Consider the following 25,241-nt stretch of genomic DNA (forward strand, 5'->3'; position numbering starts at 1 on the left):
ATTATTTTAATTGATAATTAAATTATGGTAAATTAATAGTTAAATTACTTTAATGCAAATTCGGCACTTTTAAATAAATTACAGTTCAATTATGGAAAGATATTTTTTTAAAGTTGCCTAATAACCCCTAACGACAATTTTTCAATGACTAGACACATTATATTGGAACCAAAAATATTTTATTTAGTAAAGAAAATTAGTCATAATCTGATTCGTCAGAGTCCGAATGTAGCAATTGTTCGGTATCTTATTCGTCCCGGTAGTCTGTTAAGCACTCTTCTAAAGTTGGAGGCGCACACGGACCTTCAAACTAAAGTGGTTTCAATCCTTCATTATCGGTATTTTCCCAACCACAATCGGTAGGAAACAAGGGAGAAACAGGATTAGGTTTTTCTGGATTGTTCCAAATCCTGCAGATGTAGTTGCATCTTTTCACTTTTTCCTTCAAAACCTTTCTACATGGCGGAAAGCAGCTAGCCTCAGCGGTTTGTATTTTATCGAATGGTTTTAAAACATTCTTCGGAGCGTATAGGCGTTGAAAAACATTAACACGAGCTTCATTTACTGAATCGCAACGTCGTTCTCCGTAGATTAAGCAAACGAACTTTTCAATTTTACTCATAACCGAATCTTGAACTTCTATTTCGTTTCCAAGAGAGCTAAACGCTTGCTGGATGTCAGGGTGCTTTTCAAGAAGACTGAGAGGTCGTATCTTTCCTCTGCGCGCAAAAGAAGCCATGTAATCACATCCTGTAAATACATGGAACCCTGGAAGTGATTTGCATAAAGCTGATCCCATTTTCTTAGCTATTAGTGTTAAATCGACAAATCTCCGATTATTTTTAACACCAACATCCATCCATACTGCAACTTCGGGATTTATGGGATGCAAATTCCCCAGAAAAATCACTATGACATCAGTGTCTGATGAACGCACCACTAAGTTTCCCGTTTGGTCTTTACAAAAGTGGGAAAAGTGGAAAAACATTCTTGAATCTGCTTCTTCGTGTTTACAAAGCAAATCATTTCTGAGTACATTTCCTTGCCAACTATATTCGTAACAAAGTTCATCAAATGCAGCGTGTAAAACTCGATTCCTTAGAGTTTCACGATGTTTTTCTAATTTCCAATCTTCAACTAAGAACTTAATGAACTCTTCTTTGAAACTATCGTTTTGAAAGGCTTTTTGTAAATCTTTCGGACGCTGTTGATCTGGGCCTCTTATAACGTATGTGGCCTTATTTTCTTGATTAGAATTCCATCTTCTTTTACGTCTTTCGTAATCTTTTATTGAAGGGCTTTTATAAGTATCGAATACTATTGTAACTGCTGACGACCCCAAACTGCACAGCCGGATCAAAATACTTTCTGATAAATCTCCGAAAGTCAGTGGTAGGTTTAGAGGAAGACAATGAAGGAAAAACATGCCATCAACTATCGTTAAATCAACACGTGTAGGGCCTTCAGATTCAACTCGCTTTTCTAGGGAATGCAAAAGCTGCGATTTGTAGTTTTTTTAAGTGAGCCATCGAGATGCGCTAATGACAATGGTATATGTGAGAGAGGGTACTGTAAAATGACTGAGATATCAAGGTTCTGCTTTAGCGATAAACAGCACATTCGACCGAAAATACCACTTGTCATCTTCACTTCCAGAACTCGATCTTTGCGTCGACATTTAGCCAATATATCCTCCGATGCGAAGTTCAAAACCTTTTGACGCTTGATGGGTTTTTCAAACCGCGAGGGAGATAATTCACATTCACGTTGAAAATCAAGACGTAGTTTTTGACCCATGTTTCTTACATTGAGTAAATAATCTTTGGTATTGGAAGAAGCTGCTTTTCCAGTGCAAATGTTATAAAGATTATCGTCTACCACGTCTAAACCGAATGGGTTAATAGCCGAGTCTGCAAATTTTAAAATATTTTTTAGATCTTTAGTATCCTTCAAAATTCTAGACGATCGTAGTTCTGAAGTCACGTCTTCTTTGTTAGTTAACCCAACCATTTCTTTAGCTGTGTTAACAATTTTGGATCTTGTGCTTCTTGTGATTGCCCATCGCAATCTAGCTGAAAACGAATTGGTGAACGAGGCTATCCCGGTTAATCTACTGGCCGCGTCTCTATTGACAGTCTGTTCCAAAGTTTGATCTGTAGGAGTTCCTGAGAACGGAACATTAGTACGTTTCACAGAGAGACCACCACTTTTAAACATTTCTTTAAGTCCTGGATGCGTTTCATCAATGTTTAACAGATTGCAATAATACCGTACCATCCATCTTGCGTAGTTGTGGTGATTAGTAGCAAAGAAAAGGTTGGTCATCTGAAGTAGACAGTACGTGAACAATTCGACATCTGCCAATCTGACAGCTCGTGACATTTTTAGGTACAATTTAACCAAATCTACATATTGTATAAAGAACTGAGCCGTCGACCCATGCTTTTCGGTTCTTGTTTCATTATGCAGGAAAAACGTTTTGATAGCTGGCTCTAAATTTTCATCCAGAGGATTAGTCGAGCGAGTGAAACTATCTTGTAGATAATGACTTAATTCATCTGGAACTTCGTGCATAGAAGCGAATTGACGGATATGTAAAATTTCGAGCGCAGCGGCCAGGATTGGATGCAGTCTTTTTGCACGATTGAAATGACGACCCGACTGAAAGCCTTTTAATGATCCTTCGGCAAGAACGCCAGTTTCGGTTAAACAATGCGACAGACCAGACTCTTCCATTAATTTTCCAATAGAAGAAAAATATGCCATAAATAAATGGAAAGCTCCGAAATTAATGAAGAGGTTTTCAAAACGTGGTGATTCCATTTCTTGAATTTGGCTGGCAGGCTTTGCAATTGCTAAATCGTAAGTTACCAGTCCGTACTGCTGATCACACTCTTCAGTTATGGCTTTGGTGACTTTTAACGTTTCTAATACCATCTGAGGATTCGTGGATGTTTCGTCGTAATTTTTTAAATAGCACACTGTTTGTAACGGCCTTGAGTCAACAACGGTGGCCGAATTATAGCCAATCCACATAGGTATGTTATTTAGTTCAAAGGACAAGGATAATACCCACAGAAGATCTCTTCTTTCGGCCTCCAAATACGTAGGTGGTGCTTTTATTTCCTTAAAGTTGAAAGTCTTGTTGTCCATTTTGGGTCGCTTGCGGTACGGCTCCAGAACGGTTTCCTTCGTCTGAAATTTCCTCTTTCTTTTCGCCTCAACTGATTTAGAAGAGGCTGGGCCTGGAGCACGTTCAAGACGCTCGACTTCGTCTTCACATTTATTTTGAAAACAAATTCCAACGGTTTCATGAAGCGTACCTTTTCCGGAAAGGGTTTCAGTCAGTTCGTCGTAATTGTCGAATACGGTACACGTAATTAGATCGTTTTTCGATATTAAGCCCCTAGGCATGTATGAGGTCGATTCGGAGATATCAGTCGCTAACTGAGTCTCAAATTATTCGGCACGATTATAATTCAAAACGTGACCATGTCTGTTAAGTAACTCCATGATCTTTTTGCTTCCAGTCATACTTTTTACCGCCAAACCAAGAGTAACATGTTTAGATGGTAAAATCCGGCCTTTTGATACGGTAAATAGCGTATCTTGCGCTAGTGCCTGAATTCTAGTTAGGTATTTTGGGGATGGTTTACCATAAGGTCCAGCGACTAATGCTTCAAAAAACGTAATTGCTAAAGGTGGCGGATCACCGTCTCCTTGTAGAAGCTGCTCTAACGTGTAAGAATCAGGCAATTCCTTTTTCTCCATCTGTATAATTGCCCTTCGTATCATGTATCCTGCTTTTCTAACTAAATTTCCAGTTTTAGAGGATTTAAGTTTCTCACGCAATGAGATAATTGCCGATTCCGAAACTATTTCTTGACTGTATATAATACTTTGTTTTGGCTTTGAGGAGTCAATTACAATTTTACCCGAGAAGCGCTTAAGAAGTTTATCTTTAAGATGTTGAAGCTGGTACTGACCGTTGTAAGGTTCATCGTTAAATTCTTCTTGTAGAAGCGAAATATAAAGAGAGTGTAATTCGTTTGCTGAAATTACACCCTTTTCGTCAATTACTTCTCTTTGTACTTTGTCTACAAGAAAGGAAAATACTTTCTGATGGGTTTTTCGAGATTCGTGCCAATTTGAAGTACCATACTTGGGATCAGTTTTCTTTTCATGGGCAATTTTGGCGCGTTTTGAGTACGAAGCGTGACAGTAAGGATGGTAACATACTTCTGACGGTTCGAAGTCGCGGTCACCGACAAATGTAAGCAAATTGTGATCATTGAGTTAATTTGCTGCTTCACGTATGGATAATTCCAAGCATTTAGTGCAGCACTGAATCAATGGTTGTTTCTTGTAGTTAACTTTCTTGTTAAGTTTCCTGCAATAAACACAAACTCGCGGCAAAACTCTATCACCATTGATACTTTCTTGGAAATCGTTATTGTTTTTTTTCCTGGATGAACGTTTGTGAGATACTAAGGGGTTTTTCTTACTGTTGCCTTTGTTTATTACCGCACTGGTGGAAATCGCGGTAAAGTTTTTGTAACAATGGTAATGATAACCATGTTTGGTGTTGGCAACTTCCGGAAGAATCTCTAGTATCTTTTTATACTTGGAACTTTTCTGCTTCTGACGAATTGAGGCACAGTTTTTAACTTTTTCATAAGATGTTGTTGTAAACTTGAGCACTTTTTCTTTTTCCGAATTATTTCCGATATGTAAAATGCAAACACACTCTTCGTGGTCACTACCGAGTTTTTCGAGAACTTGCTCCATTAATTAAATGGAAAAGAAAAACTATCTAGCTTGCTGCTGCAGTTGCTCGAATGACTTCCCAGAATAAACTGCCGTCCGCTACAAAAGGCGATTCAAAATTTTGGAATGTGGGAAAACCACGTGCAATCGATGCCCATTGTCCAGCGGTTTCTTAGAATAAAGGAGAGGTCTTCTTTCGAAATAAGCCCTTCTGGTATTTTCCAAAGAGTGAAGAGATAGATAGATAACCTATGGGTTCCCGCGTGCTGTCAATTGAGAGTGAAATGCATTGTATATTGAAATGGTAAATTTCGGTACATGGTGGTAAAATACTTGTCTTAAAGCACTTAATTCCCCGAAATTTTTGTCTTACTCTTGTGTTTCTTATTCCGGGTGTCCAGACGAGCATTAAAAAAAATTGCGTATATATTTTATGGGATAAATTTTGGCAACAAATTAATTTAAAAACAGTTATCTTAAATTGTGATAGCCCCTGAAATTTATATCTTATTATTTTGCATGTTATTTTGGGGATTCGCACCTACAATTTAAAGAAAGAAAGCTGCATATATCTCGTGGGATTAAATAGGGCAGAAAGTAGCGCTGCTGAAATGTGTGACAGGGGCGTACGCCCCCGGTCCGCTAAGTAAGACAAACCTTTTTTTAAACCTTGTTATAATATCTTTAGTATATACTGGTAAATATTTTTATAGACTATGACGTGAGGGTTTCGTCGCTAGCTCCCGGTCTAGTAGTTTAGATCACGTGATGAATTAGTCTCAACAAGATAGGAACTGATTATTTCTCCCACGCTTCATTTCTCTTCGGCGCATTGACGAGTAAAGACCTGCTGTCGGTTAGTTCCATCTTTTTACGGCTCGACCAACGATTTCCAACCGTAAAGTAAGTAACTATTTTTTCTTTGTAGTAGACTATATATATTTTAGACAATTTTAAAACAATTTCCATATTGAAAAAACGTTTACATTGATAATTTTAGCGTAGAAATTTAACCATATTGAGAAAATTAGGTTTAGCATGTAGGCTAAGTGAGAAAATTAGGCTTAGCATGATGGATTAGAGAATGTATCACTTGAAACTATAGAAAATATTTTGCCTAGATCAGCTATGGAAATCGAAGCGTATCGACTTGAAACGTTTCGTCACTGGAACAACGCACATGTCACAAAAGAAAAACTAGCTGACGCTGGATTCTACTACATTCAACGTGGCGATGATGTACTATGTTACAAGTGCCATGGAATCTTAGGAAACTGGGAATCAGGTGACGTACCAGAACTTGAACATGCCAGATTATTTTCACACTGTCTGTCGAGGGATAATTCACCATCGGAAAGTACATCTCTTATGAATGGGACCTCCCGGCACCACCAAAGTAGGCGGCACTGGAGGACGACGACTTCATCTCTATTCCGGTCAGACTTCGTGAGGTAGAACTTTTAATTAAATTATTTATACAAGTTGCACTTGCTGAAGGTAGTTCGTTTCAGCCCTTTAAATGAAATTGTATATATCCCTTTCGAAGTTCGAATTAATTATTTTTATATTGATAAATTATGTTATAAGCAACGTATATATAATGTCGGACAAGTGCTAGAACCATTTTACTTAATCATGTAAACAAAGTTCTAAAATTAAAATAAATGTAAATAACTTGTTTTTATTGCTTATATCCTAGATATAATAAATTATGGTTCACGGGGTGAACAAAGAGGGCGGGGGGAGATATATCGAAAAATTATAGTGAATGGTAGTGATAATAAATTCTTGTGATCAGGGGTTGAGTAAAGAGGGGGGTGAAATCCATTCTCCAAAAAAAATGCGTTAGGAAAACTAATTCTGGAGAATAGGAAGAGCAGAGAGAATCTGGTGATTGGATATACTGGTGAATGGAAACGATAAGAAAAAGCTATTGGGGAGGGTAGGAAGGGCATATAGAATCTGGTGATTGGAAATTCTGGTGATTGAGAGGGGTAGGGGGTAGCCGAGAGGATCTTGTTGTTACCATCTGGTGATTGAAATAAGATTTCAGACTGATTATTTCAATCACCAGACGTTAACTCCCCTCTCTCGCCGTACCTTTGGCTATGGCCGACAAGCTGGTTTTCTTTTTTTTTCAATTGGAAAAAGCATGGGTTACGTATTATATACGTCATGCTGCCTAGTCCATATTGTGGCTTAAGAGTTTCCATAAAAACATTATTAAAACATTATTTTAGTTTAACATTCTATATTTTCCTAGATAGTTCTTCCATGACATTATTTTAAAATATTTAATATCTTTTATTTTGAGTTGCCATAGTGCCATTTAGTTTTTTTTAAACATACGAACTGCCGGTCGGTTTCACCCGGATTTAACTAAAACATATCTCAAAATCTAGCCGAAGTAGGCCGTAAATTGTTACCAATCAGAGAAATCCTTACTTACTCCGATCTCCGTGGGAAAGTAATGATTTAAAGTTTCCCTGTAAGATAATATTTTTATCGGTCTATTTAATGACTTCATTAATGAAAACGTTGGCACCTCTAAAGGAGGTATCAGCAAGCTTAGACGTGATAAACTAAATTTCACTTTATATATTTTGTAAGGTTTTCTAGTACTCTTTTGTTGTATTGTTTCCTATAATATTGTATATAACAGCTTTTGTACTTTCGATATTCTAGGAATAATAATATATAAAGTGTATAAGTAACGTTAAATTCTATTACTATCAATATCATTGTTAAAAGAATAATGTGGCACCATCTCTTTTAATTTTCTGAATTATCGTATTTATTTATTTATTTATTTATTTATTTATTTATATAAATTTACAGAAATGATCGTTCGTTGATTGTTTTTAAAAGTTATAAAGAAATAATATTTGTGATTTTATTACAGTTTCAATGTAATTTAAAATAATTACGGCATTAGTTAGGTCCATAGATAAAATATAGTTCGTCGCGTACCTTTGTGTATAATTAAATATACCGTTTTTTTCGGGAAAATTGCTTAAACCAATATTTACTTTTACGTACCTAGTAAATTGATATAGATAACGAGGTTGTTTTGTACTGTCAGCGTTCCGGTAGAGAAAACAAAAGGGCAAAATTACATTCAGATTAGTGGCATCGTCCATAAAGAACACAGGGCTTAAATATCCTGTTTCCCAAGGCGCGTGGTCTTAACGGAGTTTTCTTAAATCACTAAGCGAATTTTGCTTTACCTCAAAAAAAACATTTAAAAGAGATATACAAATAAGCCTGCGCACAATTACTAAATATATTTAATAAATGTTTTTTTTTTTACATTGAAACTTACTTTTTTTCTACAACTAAAACGACAGTACTAAGAAGAACACCGATTGACAAAACCCCAAACAATAAGTACAGTTTATTTAGGGCTATCTTCTCTATTTCCGGATTTGGCTTTGGCCCTTCTGACATGGCAACGCAAGACGGTGATTGTAAAATCACATTTTTAAAGTCACCTTTAAGAAGTCCACTGTCCACATAACGACTAATGCTGTAAATATTAGATGTTTTTAGCTTTATAAAAAGAGTTACGCAAGTAGATAATTCTAACCTAGATATTTAACATAATCAAATAAACATTAACATGATACCGAGTACCATCAAGAGGCAAATATAAACTTACATTTGCTTCCATTTGATTAAAGAAGAAGTGTTGAAGCCCTTTCTCATAATAAAGAAATATGGCTCAACGAGAAACGTCTCTTCCGAGGCATAAAAATCAATACCATTCAATCCGCACATTTTAAACAAATTAAAAAGTAGTAATATCGTGTCTTCGTCCAGTAAATGCACTCTTTCTCCACTCAAACAAGAATCCATCATAGTCATAATATCGATATCGGCTAAAGTAAATAACCCGTTCGTTCTTACCACTTGCTTCCAAATAGATTTTTTGGTGTCGTCATTAGATCCCTAATTTTCAATCGAAGCGAGTTAGTTCAAGAATTATTAAAGGCGAATGATCAAAATATGCAATAAAAACAAATAAAAGTGATAAAGACACTCCTTGAAAAATTGCATATAAATAATTTATATTTAACCATTTGTTGGGTGTGTTAATTAGATTTTATTCCAAGGAAGCAATAAAGATTGTGGTTTAGCTCATAAATAAAAATATCTGGAATAACAAATTATGTCAATGGTTATTGTTTAAAAATAAGCAAAATCGAAGGACTCTTTACATCAAATACTAGAGCTGATTTAAAGCCTGTCTCTAAATGAAATAAAAGATCTATCAACGTGTTCGATTCCAACGCCATTACTGTGAAATGTGGTAGCTTCAAATTGTTACTCTTTAAAAACGGTCTCTTATGAATTATAGTTTGGAAAATGGGTTTCTACAAAATGCGTGTTAACATTTTTATCTTAGTCACTAGCTATAGCTATTGAGCTCGCTTTAGAGTCGATAATTGATTTGAAGTATGATGTCCAACTTTGTAATGCGCGTGCCAATAAAGTAAAGAAAAGCTGACGCTCGTAACGGAATTTTTTTATTTTTTTTGTTAATTTTATGGAAACACCTATAGACTTGCAGAGGAAATATAAAGTGTGTATTAATTGTGAGAGATTAAAAATATTTAATAGAAAATAGGGCAGTAATTATAGGAAATTTAAGAATCTGTAGATGAAGGTTCTTAATAGAGTTATTGTCTAGTTAAAGACCTTATCTAGGTCGCAGTTAAGGATTATAAAATATAAGGAGCCTCTAAATTAAAAAATCGTTTACTAAACTGCGAAAATTAAAATAAAATAAATAGATTTTAATCAGCAAATATTCCCCGGAAAATCTCTCAAAATGACATGGAATAATATGCAGGGAAAAAACTATATGGAAAAAATTTCAAAAAACAATTTTGCAAATGCACCTGCTGCTAGAACCGCTCTCTGGGCATGTTCAAGGGCATTTATAGTAGCTTGAGATGTCACCAATACCTTGTTTCCATAGGTTATACCAGGGACTGATACTGCCTTCCATAGGATGCGGGCCACTATATAATTGTTGTATGAATGCGATGCAAGGTTTTTAACCGCCCACCTTTGTCGAGTAGCCTTCAGAACTAGCTGTATGTCGTATTTCTCCAAATAATTGGCATCATTTGAAAAAAAGACACTGAGGTAGACATACTCCGATGTAGATTTAAGTGCTTCGTCCTGTAGAGTAAAAATTGTAACTCCATCGGGTTCAACCAATTGCCGCCCAAATATGATAACCTTGAACTTCTCCCCGCTGAAGAGCAGGCCTCGACTTCCCGCGAAATTGGTGCAAATATCCAGAAGTGACTGGAGCTCCGCTGTTTTATTAGACCACAGTAGGATGTCATCGGCAAACAGGAGACAGGGAATATGGAATGCTTGTATTTTTTCGCCAGTGATCGGGAATACAGACTCAGGCAATTAAGCCCCCAGTCCTGAACTGGATAAATTAACTGCAAGGTCATTGACGTACAGGAAAAAAAGAACTGGATATAGAATTCAATTAGCTTTGTTAAGACGAACAGGTTGACGGCCACTTCTAAAGCCATATTGGGTTTCGTCCAACAAATTGTTGTTCTCAAGATATGTACTAAGTCTGTTTTTCCAAAGCATAGCGTAAATTTTATACGTAGCAATCGGCCTGTAGGAACCAAGATCATCTCCCTCTATGCCCTTTCCCTTATGTATTAGGGTAACTCTGGACTCTCTCCGGCTTCTTGGGAGGTCAACCGCAGACTAAATTTCATTGAAAATATATAGTAGGCACTCTTTGCTTATGGGACTAGGGCTTAGATGGTCTCTGTATAGATAACATTCGTTCGAGTGGCTTTTCCATGTTGTAGCTTTGTGATCATTTGATAGAATCCTATTTTGGAAAATTTTCCCTCTATGGAACAAGACGTGTCTCGTGCGGGAGGTCGTTGTGGTGGGGGCTCAGCTGACTGGTCTAAAAGTTTCTTCTCTAGATCGTTTACATATTCTATAAGTCGGTTTAGAAGGGCAGATTGGGAAGAAAGTAACAATCCACCCTTAGATCTAAAGCCCCTACCACGAGGTGCTTTTTTTACTATTTTCCGCAACTTGGAGAGATGGTTTTAGAATTTTCCCCTGGGCTTTACCAGCGTGTAGAATTTCACGTTCGACCTTATTGAATGTCTTTATTTTCATGGCTATCAACTTCTTTTCTTCCTTTTTCTTTGTTAGAAAAATTTGGCATTTCCGAAGAACCTCCTTGGTTGTAGCTTGGCCTCTCTAAGATTGCCTATCCCTTATGGATCTAGAGCCTTCCGAGTCCAACCATTTCATAGGGGTGATTCCTTTTTTTAAACTGAGTGCGTTGGGACTTCTTCTTTAGAGTAGCAGACATGGCCTCTCTAATGGTATACACCATTAATTCATAGGAAGGCGGGGGGGGGGGGGGCAACGAGATCTCTCGCCCAAGTCTCCATAAACTCAGTTAACGACTTAAGTTTTTCGGGATCATCACAATTCCAAAAATCAAGGTTAGGGCCCAAGTCGCTCACATATGATGGTGGTCCAGGGTTAGCAGTATGTAGTCGGAGTTTAACGAACACAAGGTAATGATCGCTACCAACTCTTAGAACTCCGTTCTCATTTACTTCGATGGAAGTGACCCTATCAAGAAGGTTTCCACTGAATAGGACATATTCACCAATATGAGCATTCAAGTCCCCCATTATTATGATTTAATCAAACCCATCATTTGCTAGCAGAATAATGACTTCTTTTTGACACCGGTAGATATCTAGAATGCCACCTTTCCTGTTCATTTTTCCGGTCCTATTCTGTCCGACCAATCGTAGTCCATCAGGTATAGGAGGTAAGGCTCCGTCCCTCAGGTGGGTTTCAGCAGGGCCGGCGCTAGGATTTTTGGGCCCCAGGTAAGCGTTCTCAGGCTCCGGCCCACCCCCCAAATTTTTTTACTCAAAAATTTGTTTTTTGGAAATAGTCAGATTATTTTAGTAAGGCACCCGAGGGTACTTTTGCCCCGCTTAACCCCCCTTACGCCAGCCCTGGGTTTCAGTAAAACAACGTGCTCCTTTTCAAAATCTGACCAAGTTCGGCCCACTTCCTTTCCTAAGTACCCCCTTCCATTTTTAAAAAACCAAAATGAAGCTACTTAGTCACGGACTTTTAACCGATATCATTCTTGCTTTTTCGTTGTGATCGTCTTACCTTCCTACCACCATTATGTAACTGACTAGGCCCAAGATACTCCAAGGGATATCATAATTTTCATGTTGTAAATTTCAAACTTCACGCCCAGAAGTGGTATCGTAGGCTGAGTCAGAAGGAGTTATCGGGCTAGTTTTTCATGGCCCGAAAAGGTGTTTTTTTCAGGGATAAGGTTTAGTGTGTCGAAGGGCGTGTTATCTGACGATTCCGTAGTGGCGTCGTTTGTTGAGGGACTCTTTTTTTCAGGATATGTTCCTCAACTGGATTGGTGGCCCTGTCTTCTATACCACTGGTTACGTCTCAATTAAAATCTACGGCTTTGTAGAAGCGGCCTATCAGGGGCCAGTCTGATGTAACGAAACTCGGGTATATCTTTGAGTTTATTGGCTTTTTGTAGGATGCATGGTCTAGCGTCCGCTGAGTTCAGCGTCAATTTTACAGGTCGACGCCAGATGTCCGGACTTCGCCTCAACCTGGTGTATTCAAGAACTTCAAAGGGAGCTGCTACCTCCAGATTGGACTGCAGCCAGCCGGTTGCTGTGGTAGGCATATCAAGATCATTTGATTCAATTCCAAAACCATTAGAGTGCAGGCATTCCCCCACCGCCTGTATCCACGCAATCTTGGTGAGGTGTTTTGTGCTGCATAGATTGAATAGTAGCAGCTTGGTTCTCCAATTGCACCTTCAAATACTCAACTGATTCTGCAATGGCAATGGAGCCACCACTCTTAGTCATGGAGTTTAACTCACTCTGTAGCCGCTTGATGGGAGGTCGATTGCGACCTAAAAGATTCTTTCTGTTCCGCGGCTTGCTCAGTCAGACGCCATTGAAGTTGGTTTTAGTATTACCGAGCTCCTAGACTGAGTTTTGAAGAGCCGTCCCCTGACTAATTGCTAGGGTATCCAAGCGGTCCTCTGTATCAGTGGCATGTTTCTGAAGGTTATCCACTGAGAGTCTTAGTGCCATTATTTTTTCTTAGAGAGTCATAAGCATACATATGGTATAACAATACCCCCGTTTACCACGATACAGGTTTTCACAGGGTCGAGCAATACCTGAAAAGCAATGGATCATTTCAGGAGTGACCAATTGGAAAGCTTTAACCACCCCCCAAAAGAAGGCCATGTAGTTCTTCCACTGAAACGATAAGGAAGAAAAATGGGTGAAAAGGCGCTTAAATAAACACATCTCTACCTGTTTTGCTACCTCCACTATTGAAAAATACTGCGCAATCTATTAATATAAAATTCTCAGCTTTGGAAGTATAGAGCTAAACCAAAAACAACTCAATTATATGTCTCCTCGCAGCAGCACAAACTCTATAATCAGCTAAAAATTATCTTTAATTTGAAGGACTATTATTCGATCACCAACAAAATCTGCCCAGATGTTTAGTTTTAATTGCACTTGGTGGGATGTTGAAATGCCTAGTGAGGATTAACGTAACTCTCAAGAAGACAAACCTTCATCGGACACTAAGAGCTGACTGAGAACAGTGGGGATTCCGTCACATATGATGCAAAAGTAAATGCAAATATCAACTTGGCGTCCATATCTCCCTCATGAATAGCTTGATGGAGGGTCGCTCAGAACGGATGGCAGTGTTGACGGCGAAGAATTTTCCAGACATGAACCCTTTCTTAACACTGGTCCATTCTAACGCCTCTAGTGCTTGCTTGCGGGTTTACTACAATTAGGCTTGTACAATTTTGGCCATGTCCGGTCAAATCATTCATTTTTAGAGATATGGAAACATTTTTCAATTATCTGAATCCCAGATATTAGATAGTTCCCTACTTTATACTTTTACCATTATAATTTTAAAACTTTACCCTCAAAAGCAACAAAACAAGCCTGAATAGGATTTTTCGTATCTCTGCCTCCAATATTCCAAATAAGTAATTAATTTTGGACCAACCTCCAAATGGTAACGAACACTATGTTCGGCAGTAACAGTAATAACAATTTCTGGAGCAGTCAGTAAATCATTTAAGTTCTCGAAGTATTTAATTTTGTCTGGAAGTGTCAGACGAGAAAGCAGCTTTGACGAGAAAAATAATGCGACCATATAGAAAGAAACTATCCAGAGAGTAACACAGAAGTATTCAAATATTTTCAGTCTCTTGTGCTTGTTGCTTGAAGTTAATCCTTGAAAACATGAAAAAATAAGGAATTTAACCGCACGCTTTTTATGAGAACGATATTTTACGAGGAAAAAAGGTGCCCCATTTAAATTTCTTAAACTGTTTTCAGTAGCTCCTATTTAACATTCATTGATGATTCCGTGTCAAGATCGTTTAGAAACCTTCTATACTTACCTTGTTATTTTGGAACTTTTAATGTTCTTTTGAAAAATTTAATTTAATTTCAGTTTTGAAAGGCCAACGCAGAAGGCAAATTATTTTTTTTTGTTAATTAATCCTCTTTTAAGCCAAATTGCCTTGGTAAAAGAGCTTATCAAAGGGTATATAATGTTATTTGAAATTTGCTTTTATCTTTGTCTTAGGACCTATTTCAAATGTTTTGTTATTATATAGATAAATCTAGCCGAGTCTCTTGATCAATAAGTGGTCAGTGGTATGAACACTGAGTATAGGTGGCTTTTTTTATTTATAATGTGCAACTTGCTAACTCTAAACCAATGGTAGAAACCCTGGAAGCTTCACTTTCGACAATTTATTAACTATTACTTCAGTGCTAATAGAAACCGAAACAAGTTGTTTTTTCTTGTTAAGATATTGGAATTGAGTTTTTAACAAAATTTTTATATCATACCATTGAACAAAACCAATCCCAACACACTGAGTTGAATGTTGAGAAAAGAGTACCAGCTACATTTGTTTGACAAAGTTAGATATTTGAAGAACATCATTGTTGCCACTAGAATTAAGGCTAACACCGTTAACAGCCAAATCTATGGAATAAAACTAAATTGACATTTTTGATGGAAAAAGCATTTACTAAATAAAATCTCACGTTTTTTGAAAATATATTTAGGATTGCGAAAAAATTACGGTTCTTTCCAATTGCTTCGTAAGATATTATTTTATTATAAAACGTCCAAACGGGTACTGATATATCAACATATTCAAGCATTGGAGGTGTTATCTGAGTTGGATTTAAAGTCACATCACATTCCTGAAAAACACCTTTTAATAAGAAGACAGTCTTATTTTGGTTAACACTGTGGCAATTCTACAATTTCGGGTGTAAGGTCTCCCGATACATTTAAAGACAGATCGTTAAACCAAACAAGACTTAGGACGGTTAGACAAACTTACATTTCTGGCTAGAAACCCCATCAGGCCTGTGCCATTATTGAGTCCCGTAATTGTTCCGAACTCGTAATAGTCCTTTGTTTGTAAAACATCTTTTTCAAGTATTCTATAATTATAAAAGTATTTGAAATTTAAAGAACTAAGGAGTTGCTTTTCGCTGAATTGATATATTTGATGGGACTAGTTTAGTCTCCAACTTCATCGTGTAAGGCTCCACTTTAGAGCATGCCAACAAAAATGACAACGTTAACATGGATCAAATATTAATTTTTGAATCAAGAAAGCATAAGTCGTTTCTGACCATAACCAATGGTAAAATTTTGTTCCAAGATTTTATTTTCTTAAGAAAGATGGTCCCACAGTCACCTGCTTGGCTTCATTACTAGCACGTTAAACAGCTTAGATTTAAAAATAACACTTCAAAAAACCATAAAAAACTTGAATAAAGAAGATATAACATCTCAAACCAACATAAAGGAGTTTCAATAAATGTGGTAAATCATTGATAATTTTAAAAAATTTACATATGATATTAACTTACGTTTGATTCATTTTCTTTATTAAAGTAATAATAATGTTTTTGATAGCGCCTTCAATTTCAAAATGTTTGCTACCGAAGAAAGGTAGATGTATCCATGGTGGTAACTTGAAATAAAACAATTCACTTCAAACAAGAGTGTAAGGCAAAATTATGACAAAAAACAATGTTAACCATAATTATAAAACTATTGCCAAAACCATTATGGTTCTACGTAAATTAGGAAAAAATTTACGAACCAAATTAAAATTGTTTGAGAAAAACTATTGCTGTTGCTAGATTTTCTATCACTTACACAATACGTTGAATTGATTCCCGCAAATATTTTGTATATTTTATAATAAATTAAAATTATCTATTACCCTCATTTTTTTAATTTAAAGATTATATTTTGACTAAGACGCGATTAATTGACGAGTTATCAAATCAAGATGTGTATGTTATATTTATAAATATTTATTTATGGTTTTAAAAATATGTTTCTGATAATTGATTTTTAGCGTTAGTTATAATGATTTTAAGAAATACATTTTTAAAGATAATCAGCTTGGCTATTACCCGATGCCCCTCTTTAGTCCCAAGTCATCTAGCGATTTCAGATACCTTAAAATCAGATTAACCGTGTTCCAACGCGTATTGGAGTTGGGTGGGATGCCCATCTTGCCGCGCGAACCAACAGCTCCTTACATTTTCTATTAATAATGCTATAGAAATAGATTTCCAAATTAATAGTGGTTATCTGTACCAAGAAAAAATATTGGATAAAATCTTAGAAATTCACATCGTAACTAATAAATACAATTTATTTTTGTTATTACGCAGGTATCTTTAATAAGAAGTTACATTTAAACCAAGATATACCTCTGCGTATGGCACCACACGCAGAGGTATTCTTTGGTTTAAATGAAACTTCTAATAAATACAATACTGTGAAGTCTAAAAAGAAATTCGTACCTCAGTGATGCAATATCGAATATTTTCTTTCATGTTGATCTTTCTGAAACGATTGATAGTGTAATGTTACATCAATATATTTCTTTTAGCACCTAAAAGAATTAAAAATAGCAAGATTTAATTTGGATTTATTCTTGTAAATATAAAGTTGTTTGGCAAATTTTGTTATAATATTGGAAATTATGTGTAAGACAATATAGTAATAAAACCATTATTAAGTTGTCAACACTTTAGATTACATAAGAAAACTTTATTTTTTAATCAAAACAGTAATTTTTTGGTAATTGCCAAAACCAGGTAATTTATTTTCTATTCGAATGATACTAGACACAAAAACCATGTCAACAAAAAAAATTAAATATTAAATTTTCAATCATCTTGAACATTAACTTAATAAGCGTACTATTTTAACTCCAGGGGATTTTATGGACAATAAGTGGTTTCTCAACGTCGCTGTATTTTGAATACAAATTCAGTCAACTTGTTTTGTAACAAGATTAATGACAAACAGCAATTTTAACTTAAAGAAATATTCATGACTGCAACCTGTTCAATTATTTTGTAAAATATTTTTAACATCAAAATGAGCGTTACACCAACAATATATTCTGTACAATAACTCAATTTCTTTGTCCTTTTACATAATGACGACATTCATCCTCAACAAACGAAGAGTGACTTTACAAGTTAAAAAAATTACAATGATCTTTCAGTCGGCATGTGCATTTAAAATAATATTTCAATAGTCCTGTATATTAAATTGATAGGAACAATTAAACCACCTTAAATAAACTTTTACCAAAAACAGCACTTTCTCAACACACTAGTGCATTGAAATTGATCCTAATCACCTTGTCATTCATTGATTATTCGATATAAACATTATCTTCATTGATTTAGTAACAAACACGCTGTATTAGAAAATTGGCGGCATTAAACGTATCTCAGAAAGTAATCAGCGTAACAACGCGGTTTTTTTAGAAAAAGTCAAGAAAGCATGACGTAGCAAAGCCAACACCTTATCACACTTCGAAAGTATTTATCGCCCTGTAGAAGAAAATGTACGCAGTTAGTAAATGTTTCCGAGGTTGAAGTTTTGGAGACAGATGGCGCTTTTTTTTATAAATCTACAATTGGTAATAATTTCAAATGTAACAATAGTACGTACGTGGGTTGTGGGGCTTAAAATCGTTCTTAAATTTAAAATTTCTTAAATGGCCAGAACTTACTAAAAGTATAATTTTCAATTAAGTCTTATTTTAAAATAGAATATTGAATTAATGTCTAAAATCTAAAAAAACACGACAATTAGCCCCGACCTTAATTTAATATTCGGGCCATCAACAGTTTGTTATTGACTGTTAATTATTTTACTATTGACCATCTTACAATAAACGGTTATTTCTCGAAAACCGGCGGTGGCGGTTACATTCCAGGTGATTACAGTACAAACAAAGTGTTAAGATTTAGGGACTTTTTTCATAGCACCGCCGTTTCTAGTTCTGTAATCGGTTTTTAAATTCTCCAATCAACTCTAAAAATAATATTTTCTAATATTATTGTTAAAAGGAACATTAATCGATAATTCACTGGACTCGCGAAATATCCACATGTAAATGCTCATTTCTAAATGTGTTACTTCCAAAATAAATTTACTTTGTTAGTACAATTTATAAAATAGGAAAATAATTGGATACGTTTTTGGAATTTGAGAACAAACCTATCACCAAATCAAAGTATTTCCTTTGGTTATAAATCCCCAAGAAATTTTATTATTTCGGCGCCCTCTAGCTATTTGGTTGAATTAATTTATACAATGGTGTTCGTAAAATGTTTTTAGATAAAAGATGGTGCTGCACAACATTAGATGATTTTCTACGCTAGTTCCGGGATTTTGGAGTAGGGTAAAAGAGTAAAGTAGTATGTAAATGTATGTTGAAACACTAGGGGGAGCCAAAGGAGCCGGGGGAGGTAAGGGGGAGCCAAGGGGGAGCCAAAAGTTCACTTGCCTATTCTAGGATTATTTTCAAAGAGGGTCAAAAGTTCACGTATACCTATCCTAGGGTTATTTTTCATTTTTAAATGGGGAGTGAAACGTTTGCGTACCTATCCTAGGGTGATTTTTCTTGGTCAAAAAATTCGCGAACCTAACCTAGGGTGATTTATGCCTATCAGTACTTAGAGGACAGAGAACTGCAGGTACTTAGCGGACAGAGAACTGAAAGTACTTCGAGGACAGAGAACTGAAGGTACTTAGAGGTCAGAGAATTGAAGGTGTATAAGACATTTTCTGTTAGTCATAATGAAAAGCGTTCGTTTCTCCGATGTTACTGTACACATTATACCGTGCGAAGACAGGGTCAATCATGTTTTTAGAAATAAACAGCATTTCAGTATGCTTATTAAATTTGAATTCGAACCATTATTATCTCCGGTATTTACCAAATAGATACAAATGACGTACAACACAGAGTTCAAAACGATAAAGGGTGCAAAGGGGCATTTACATTTTCCATACGAGAAAAACAAATTGTGAAATAACGTATTCATTAGATTAATGTATCGACCTTTACCCCAATAAACAATTAATTTCAAATATAGAAGAAAACCAACATTTCGAGAGCGTAAATACAACTTGGAAAATCCAATGACGTTTGTATATGATATCAACATCGACCTTTATACTCTTAATAGAGTATAAAAGACGAGAGTGAGACCATTAACACCATTCTCTCCATCGACATCCAAAGCGAAGAAGACGAAACATCAGACTCTGAAATGTAAGTATAATTTCTTTTCACTAACTTAGAACATTCACGTTCGACAACGAACCATAGAAATATTTTATATTTTAAGGTCCGGAACAAACGTTTTTCAAATTTCGGCGAAGAAAGCGGTATCTATCACCGCGGAAGGGAAAATTAAGCTAGGACTTACGGACGGCTCATCGGGAATCATTTTGACTGAGGAAGAATTCAAAGAGTTATGGAACAGACGAATGGTGATCACGTCATTCTTGGAAAGCGAAACTATCCAACCCTCTTCATCGTTCTTCGAAGGCTCGGCAACCAAACGTATCGAGATGTCTACTTATCAAGACCGGCGTGTGTTGGACATTCGAGAGATGGTCCCTGGAACTGGCAAGAACTACGGAATGCTCTTCCCGACGAAGAAAGGGTTTAACGTTGGACTTGAGCTGTGGACGACTTTACTTGAGAAATACGAAAATGTAATGACTATCTTAGGGGAGGCCATACGGGTTCGAGATTTGATCGCGGATAACGTAGTGTCCCAGCTACGCGAATCAATTCGATTAAACTGTAACGGTTGTATGTATTCCCTCCCATCGCAATTAGAACATGACTGTTTAGTTCAAGATTGGTCCGAGAGAGTAGATACGGCCTACCCGAATGCTGTGAAGACTCTTGATATTATTGCTACGCATAGTGTATTTCTAAATAAAACATTTCTGAGTCACGAATTTTGTAAACAAATTTTAACTATTATTATTTGTACTTCGAAAAAAATGCTTCTATAAATAAAATAACTTTGTTGAATAAATATCATTCCTTCTTTGTTCTTCGACATTATTAGTCATGGAAATAGACCTAAGCCTAAAGAACCCTTTTAACGGAATAATAAGCGGCGCTACCCAATCGGGAAAGTCCGTGTTTGTGGCAAACCTAATTAAGAATATGGAAAAATGTATTTACCCAGTTCCTGAGAGAGTAATATGGTGTTACACCGAATATCAATCTACTTTGTTTAATTCTGTACTGAATTACTCGCCAGCGGTGGAATTTCTCGAAGGACTTTTAGACGTGAATATTCTCGATCCGAATATAAAGAATTTAGTAATACTTGATGATTTGCTATGCGAGATTGCCAATAACAAAGACGTGACAAATCTCTTCGTTAGAGTAAGCCATCACCGCAATACCTCAATCCTGATTCTAATGCAAAACTTATACTACCCCGGTAAAGAGATACGAACTTTGAACCTGAATTCGCAGCTATATACCATCTTGCGAAGCAAATATCACCAGGAAATAGTAAGTTCGTCATAGACGCGTTCAAACAGGCCGTAGCTCAACCGTACGGTTACTTGTTAGTTGATCTTAAACCAAGTACACATGATAAACATAGACTTCGGTCTGGAATTATACCAGGAGAGCAAGCGGCAATCTATTTACCCAAATAATCAACCGAGGAAAGTTTTAACAACAACATGGAAAGACCCCTTGCGAAATCTATCCGATTAGATTAATTAGGGAAATTGTTAGTTGATCTTAAACCAAATACACTTGATAAACATAGACTTCGGTCTGGAATTATACCAGAAGAGCAAGTGGCATCGGGGGTTTAGTTTAATTGGGGAAATTTATTGTGATATATCAGTCAACCTTGTACTGTACTTATCAATATTTACGTGAACTTCAACCCATGCGAGATTCCTTAAAAAGGGATGGAGTTTTTTGAGGAAAATCATTCTGATCCGGAAAGCTGCCAAAGGAAAATCTTCAAAGAGCTGTAGTTAATTTCGCCTTCAAGACGTTGTAATGTGAGTAATCTTTTAAATACCCGGACTGTTTGAAAATGTTGAGCCTTCTCTTAACAAAACTTTATTGACGACAGATTAAACTGCCGAGAAATGACTGGTTTTATTGAAGCAAACTTCTATAGAGCGGGCGGAGAATGGATCATTAAGGAAGTGGCCCTCTACGTAGATGAAACAGGGAACTATCAAGCGTGGACATTCAGACAGCCATTCCCATTTTCGGATCTATCTCAGGAGGATAAAAGACAGTGCAGATGGCTAACGTGGAACATTTGCGACGTACGTTAGGACGAGGGAGAACACGATTATAGTAGTCTACACGAAATCGCTAAAATAATTCGCGAAAGGGCAAACACCTTTTATTGTAAGGGAGTAGAAAAAGCGCAGGTTCTCTCAAAATATTTGTCGGTTGACGTTAAAAACGTTGAAGACTTGAATTGCCCCCGTCTTTCGACCATATACTGTATTAACCCGCCGGAACATTGTAAGTTCCATCGAGATCCTAATCGCTGCGCCATCGTTAAAGCGCATAAAATCGCGACATGGTTCCGCCGAATAGGTTGCGAGAAAATATAAACTTTTTGAAATATTTATCATCCGGTAAAGCGCGCCAAAGAAAAGCTGCAATTAATAACGCTAGTAATGAAGAATTGAAAACTTTAGCCGAATGCTGTATAAATGTTTTGCGTGGTTCCGTGAAAATTTCAGACGACCACAAGAAGCGGTTGAAGAAACATCGTAGTGTTCTTCGTAAATTCAATCGAAAGTTATCTCCGTCAAAGAAAAGAAAGATCCTTAATCAAACAGGTGGATTTTTACCTATTTTATTGGCCCCGATCCTTTCAATTCTCAGCTCCGTGGCAGGCGCCGCTATTAGCGAGGCAATCAAGTGATGGCTCGGAAAATGATGCTGGTTTCCGAAGACGTTTTTAGAAGACTACAAAGTTCCGAAGCGGGGAAAAATAGCGCGCCGATACCGAAAGTTGATACTCTCCTCGAACTACATACTGATCCTAATAACGCTATGGAACATAAAAAATTGAAAAAAACTGAAAAGCTAAATATTTTTAATCACAAATTACAACGACGTCTCAACAAGGTAGTAAAAGAAAGTAAAAACACTTTGGTTAAGAACTGGAAAACGCAAATCGCCTCTGTTATTCCCGACTATTATATCGATCAGTGTTTGGCGTTGTACAAATGGATAGAAACATCTACAAATATAAAATTTAACGACAATGGTGAATTAATATATCGCGGTGATGCAATTTCCGGTTCGCATATTATAGATCTTTTGGCGTATTGGGCAGTTAATTCTAGAAAAATTAAAATCGTTCCCGGAGTTGACGAGTTTTACGATTGTTTAGTAAAAGAAAATGTACCTAAATCATTATTTAGAGAAATAATAGTTAATAAAAGTAAAAGTAAACGTAAAATGGAAGCTACTGTGGATTTAAAATCTGACAATAATGATGGTAATATGACTGGAAACGGGTTCCAAAATTGGATTGTCTTGTAACGTTTTGAATAAAATTTTATTAAATATGAAAACAAGTATACTTTCTCTTCATTTCCAACCTATCCACCACAATGGACGGTACACAGAAAAAAAGGTGTTAAGATACTAAACACTTTCTTAAACACCAAAATGCAACAGAATATTTATCATGTTTAGGCGATAGTGGTGTTTAGCTTTGCAACATCATGCGTTTAGAAATTTAACGTGTTATTTGCTTCTTATATTTATCGTTAAAACGTGGTTAGATAAAATGCGTTTAGAGATTAAACATATTAAATGCATTTGGGGCTTACAATGAAAACACGTCTAAAGATTAGTTTCTAAACATGTTCAAAGGTTCGGGTGTTGTGGTTTAAAACATGTGTTAAATTTTCCGTATATTTGAGTGGCTTAATTACGATCTAAAATAACATTATTTTTAATTGGCTACGAATTAATGAAACCTACTGCCTATACTGTCAATTTCATTTATTTAACTGCATGATTATATTTTAGCGATATTAATTTAAATTATATTTGTGTTAATACGGCCTTAAAACACATCAAAAGTAGTGTTATTTTATTAATATTTCCTAGTTCATGTTCAATTATTGATTTATATACATTAGTGTTATTTAATAAGACTTAATTACCAATAACTTAAAATTATGAGATAATATAGGAACCCGGTCCATATTGTAGTTAACACTAATAATATAACCAGATATAACGGTGATTAACGAATATTATTTTTTTTTTAAAATAGAAAACGAAATTAAACGAAATATACATTAAACTCGTAACGCAATATACACTTATTAAACATCAGTGTTTAGAATTATGTTTACAAACATCAAAGTTTAATTTCTAAACGTGACCTCTTACCAGCTGTTCCGTTTTGGAACACTACCGCAAAGATCTTGGAAGATTGTTTGAGAAACTCGTTTTATTTAAATAGATGTGTTTAAGGAAACAACACCAACTCTTACCCATGTTTAGCTTTCAAACATGTTTAGATGTTAAAAACCTAAACACCTTTTTTTCTGTGTAGTGCGATGGAAGCTGCTATGGTAACCGGTTTCACTAATTCATTTTTTAAATATCCGAAAGTACTGACTGCGATATTAATCGTAGCTATAATTATTATCTTCGAAGTATCGGAGTTGGCCTTTCATTACTATAGTAGCGCGAACTGCACGCGGAATGGATAGTTTAAAGGATATATACTTCAACGCGCGGGAGTCTGGCTCCTTTGGAGGTGTCAAAGCTCTCTATCAAGCGGCTAAATCGAAAGGTGTAAAAGTAACGTTGGCGGAAGTTAAAAATTTCCTTAAACATCAAGATACATACACGCTGCACAAACCAGTTAGACGTGTATTTCAGAGGAATAAAACTATCGTGTACGGTATAGACGACCAATGGCAGGTTGATTTGGCCGATTTACAAAGTTTATCCCGCGTAAATAAGGGGTATAGGTATTTGCTATGCTGTATCGATGTCTTCAGTAAGTTCGCGATTGTAGTAGCGGTAAAAAATAAGAAAGGACAGACAATGGTGGATGCTTTTAAAAATATCCTAACGTCGGGACGTCGACCGACAAGAGTCCAGAGTGACCATGGTAGTGAGTTTGTGTGTTCCGCTGTTCAAAAATATTTCAAACAAAGCGGGTTCCAATTTTTCGCAACGCACTCGGAATTAAAAGCGTCAGTTGTGGAACGTTTTAATAGGACATTGAAAGAACGAATGTATCGTTACTTTACTAAAAATAATACCCATAAGTACATCGATGTTTTGAAAGAACTTGTCGGATCATATAACAATAATTATCACAGCTCTATAAAATGTAAACCAGTTGATGTTTCCCCCGAAAATTCGGACAAAGTGTGGAAAAATCTATATGGGAAGATTAATTTTTCCCCGCCAATTTCGTTTCCTTTTGATATCGGAGATATTGTTAGAATTAGTAAAAATAAGAACACCTTTGAAAAGGGTTATTTGGCCAATTGGACGGAAGAATTATTCCGTGTGGTGGAAAGAATTCCAAGACATCCGCCGGTATATAAGCTGAGTGATCTCAATTCCGAGCTCATTTCGGGCGTTTTCTACAAGGAGAAAATACAGCGAGTCGGAAAAGATCTGGAAAATTGTCCATTCATAATTCAGAAGGTTTTGAGAAGTAGACGGACTCCTAACGGTCAAGTTGAGAAACTGGTTCGTTGGAAAGGATATCCACCCTCATTCGACAGTTGGGTCAAAGAAATTATCATAGTATGAGTTTCTACATTACTTTACCATCGGATTCATCTGCAAAGTTCTTCGAGGGGAATACCATGAGCAAATTTCATACGTATCTTCCGGAATGCGTTCAACTCGACGGCTCTTACGAGGTTGGTCTGGCCGAGATTAGTTATCCGAGAACGTGGAACAATCTAAGAGAGAA

General features: G+C 36.2%; 3 protein-coding genes across 3 annotated transcripts in view; all 3 read left to right on the forward strand.

The window, feature by feature from the left end:
- The window catches only part of LOC149949112 (uncharacterized), a 300,220-nt gene that overhangs the window by 92,558 nt on the left and 182,421 nt on the right, over positions 1-25,241 (forward strand). The gene's annotated exons all lie outside the window — the stretch shown is intronic.
- The window catches only part of LOC149949114 (uncharacterized), a 256,112-nt gene that overhangs the window by 48,450 nt on the left and 182,421 nt on the right, over positions 1-25,241 (forward strand). The gene's annotated exons all lie outside the window — the stretch shown is intronic.
- Positions 24,005-25,075, forward strand: LOC149949115 (SCAN domain-containing protein 3-like). Its single transcript, XM_090169353.1, has one exon. It carries the CDS (start codon positions 24,005-24,007, stop codon positions 25,073-25,075), a length of 1,071 nt encoding a protein of 356 aa, XP_090025479.1.

Source organism: Leiobunum rupestre, chromosome 3 (genome assembly GCF_980474605.1).
Source record: "Leiobunum rupestre chromosome 3, qqLeiRupe1.1.hap1, whole genome shotgun sequence".
NCBI classification, from domain to species: domain Eukaryota; kingdom Metazoa; phylum Arthropoda; class Arachnida; order Opiliones; family Sclerosomatidae; genus Leiobunum; species Leiobunum rupestre.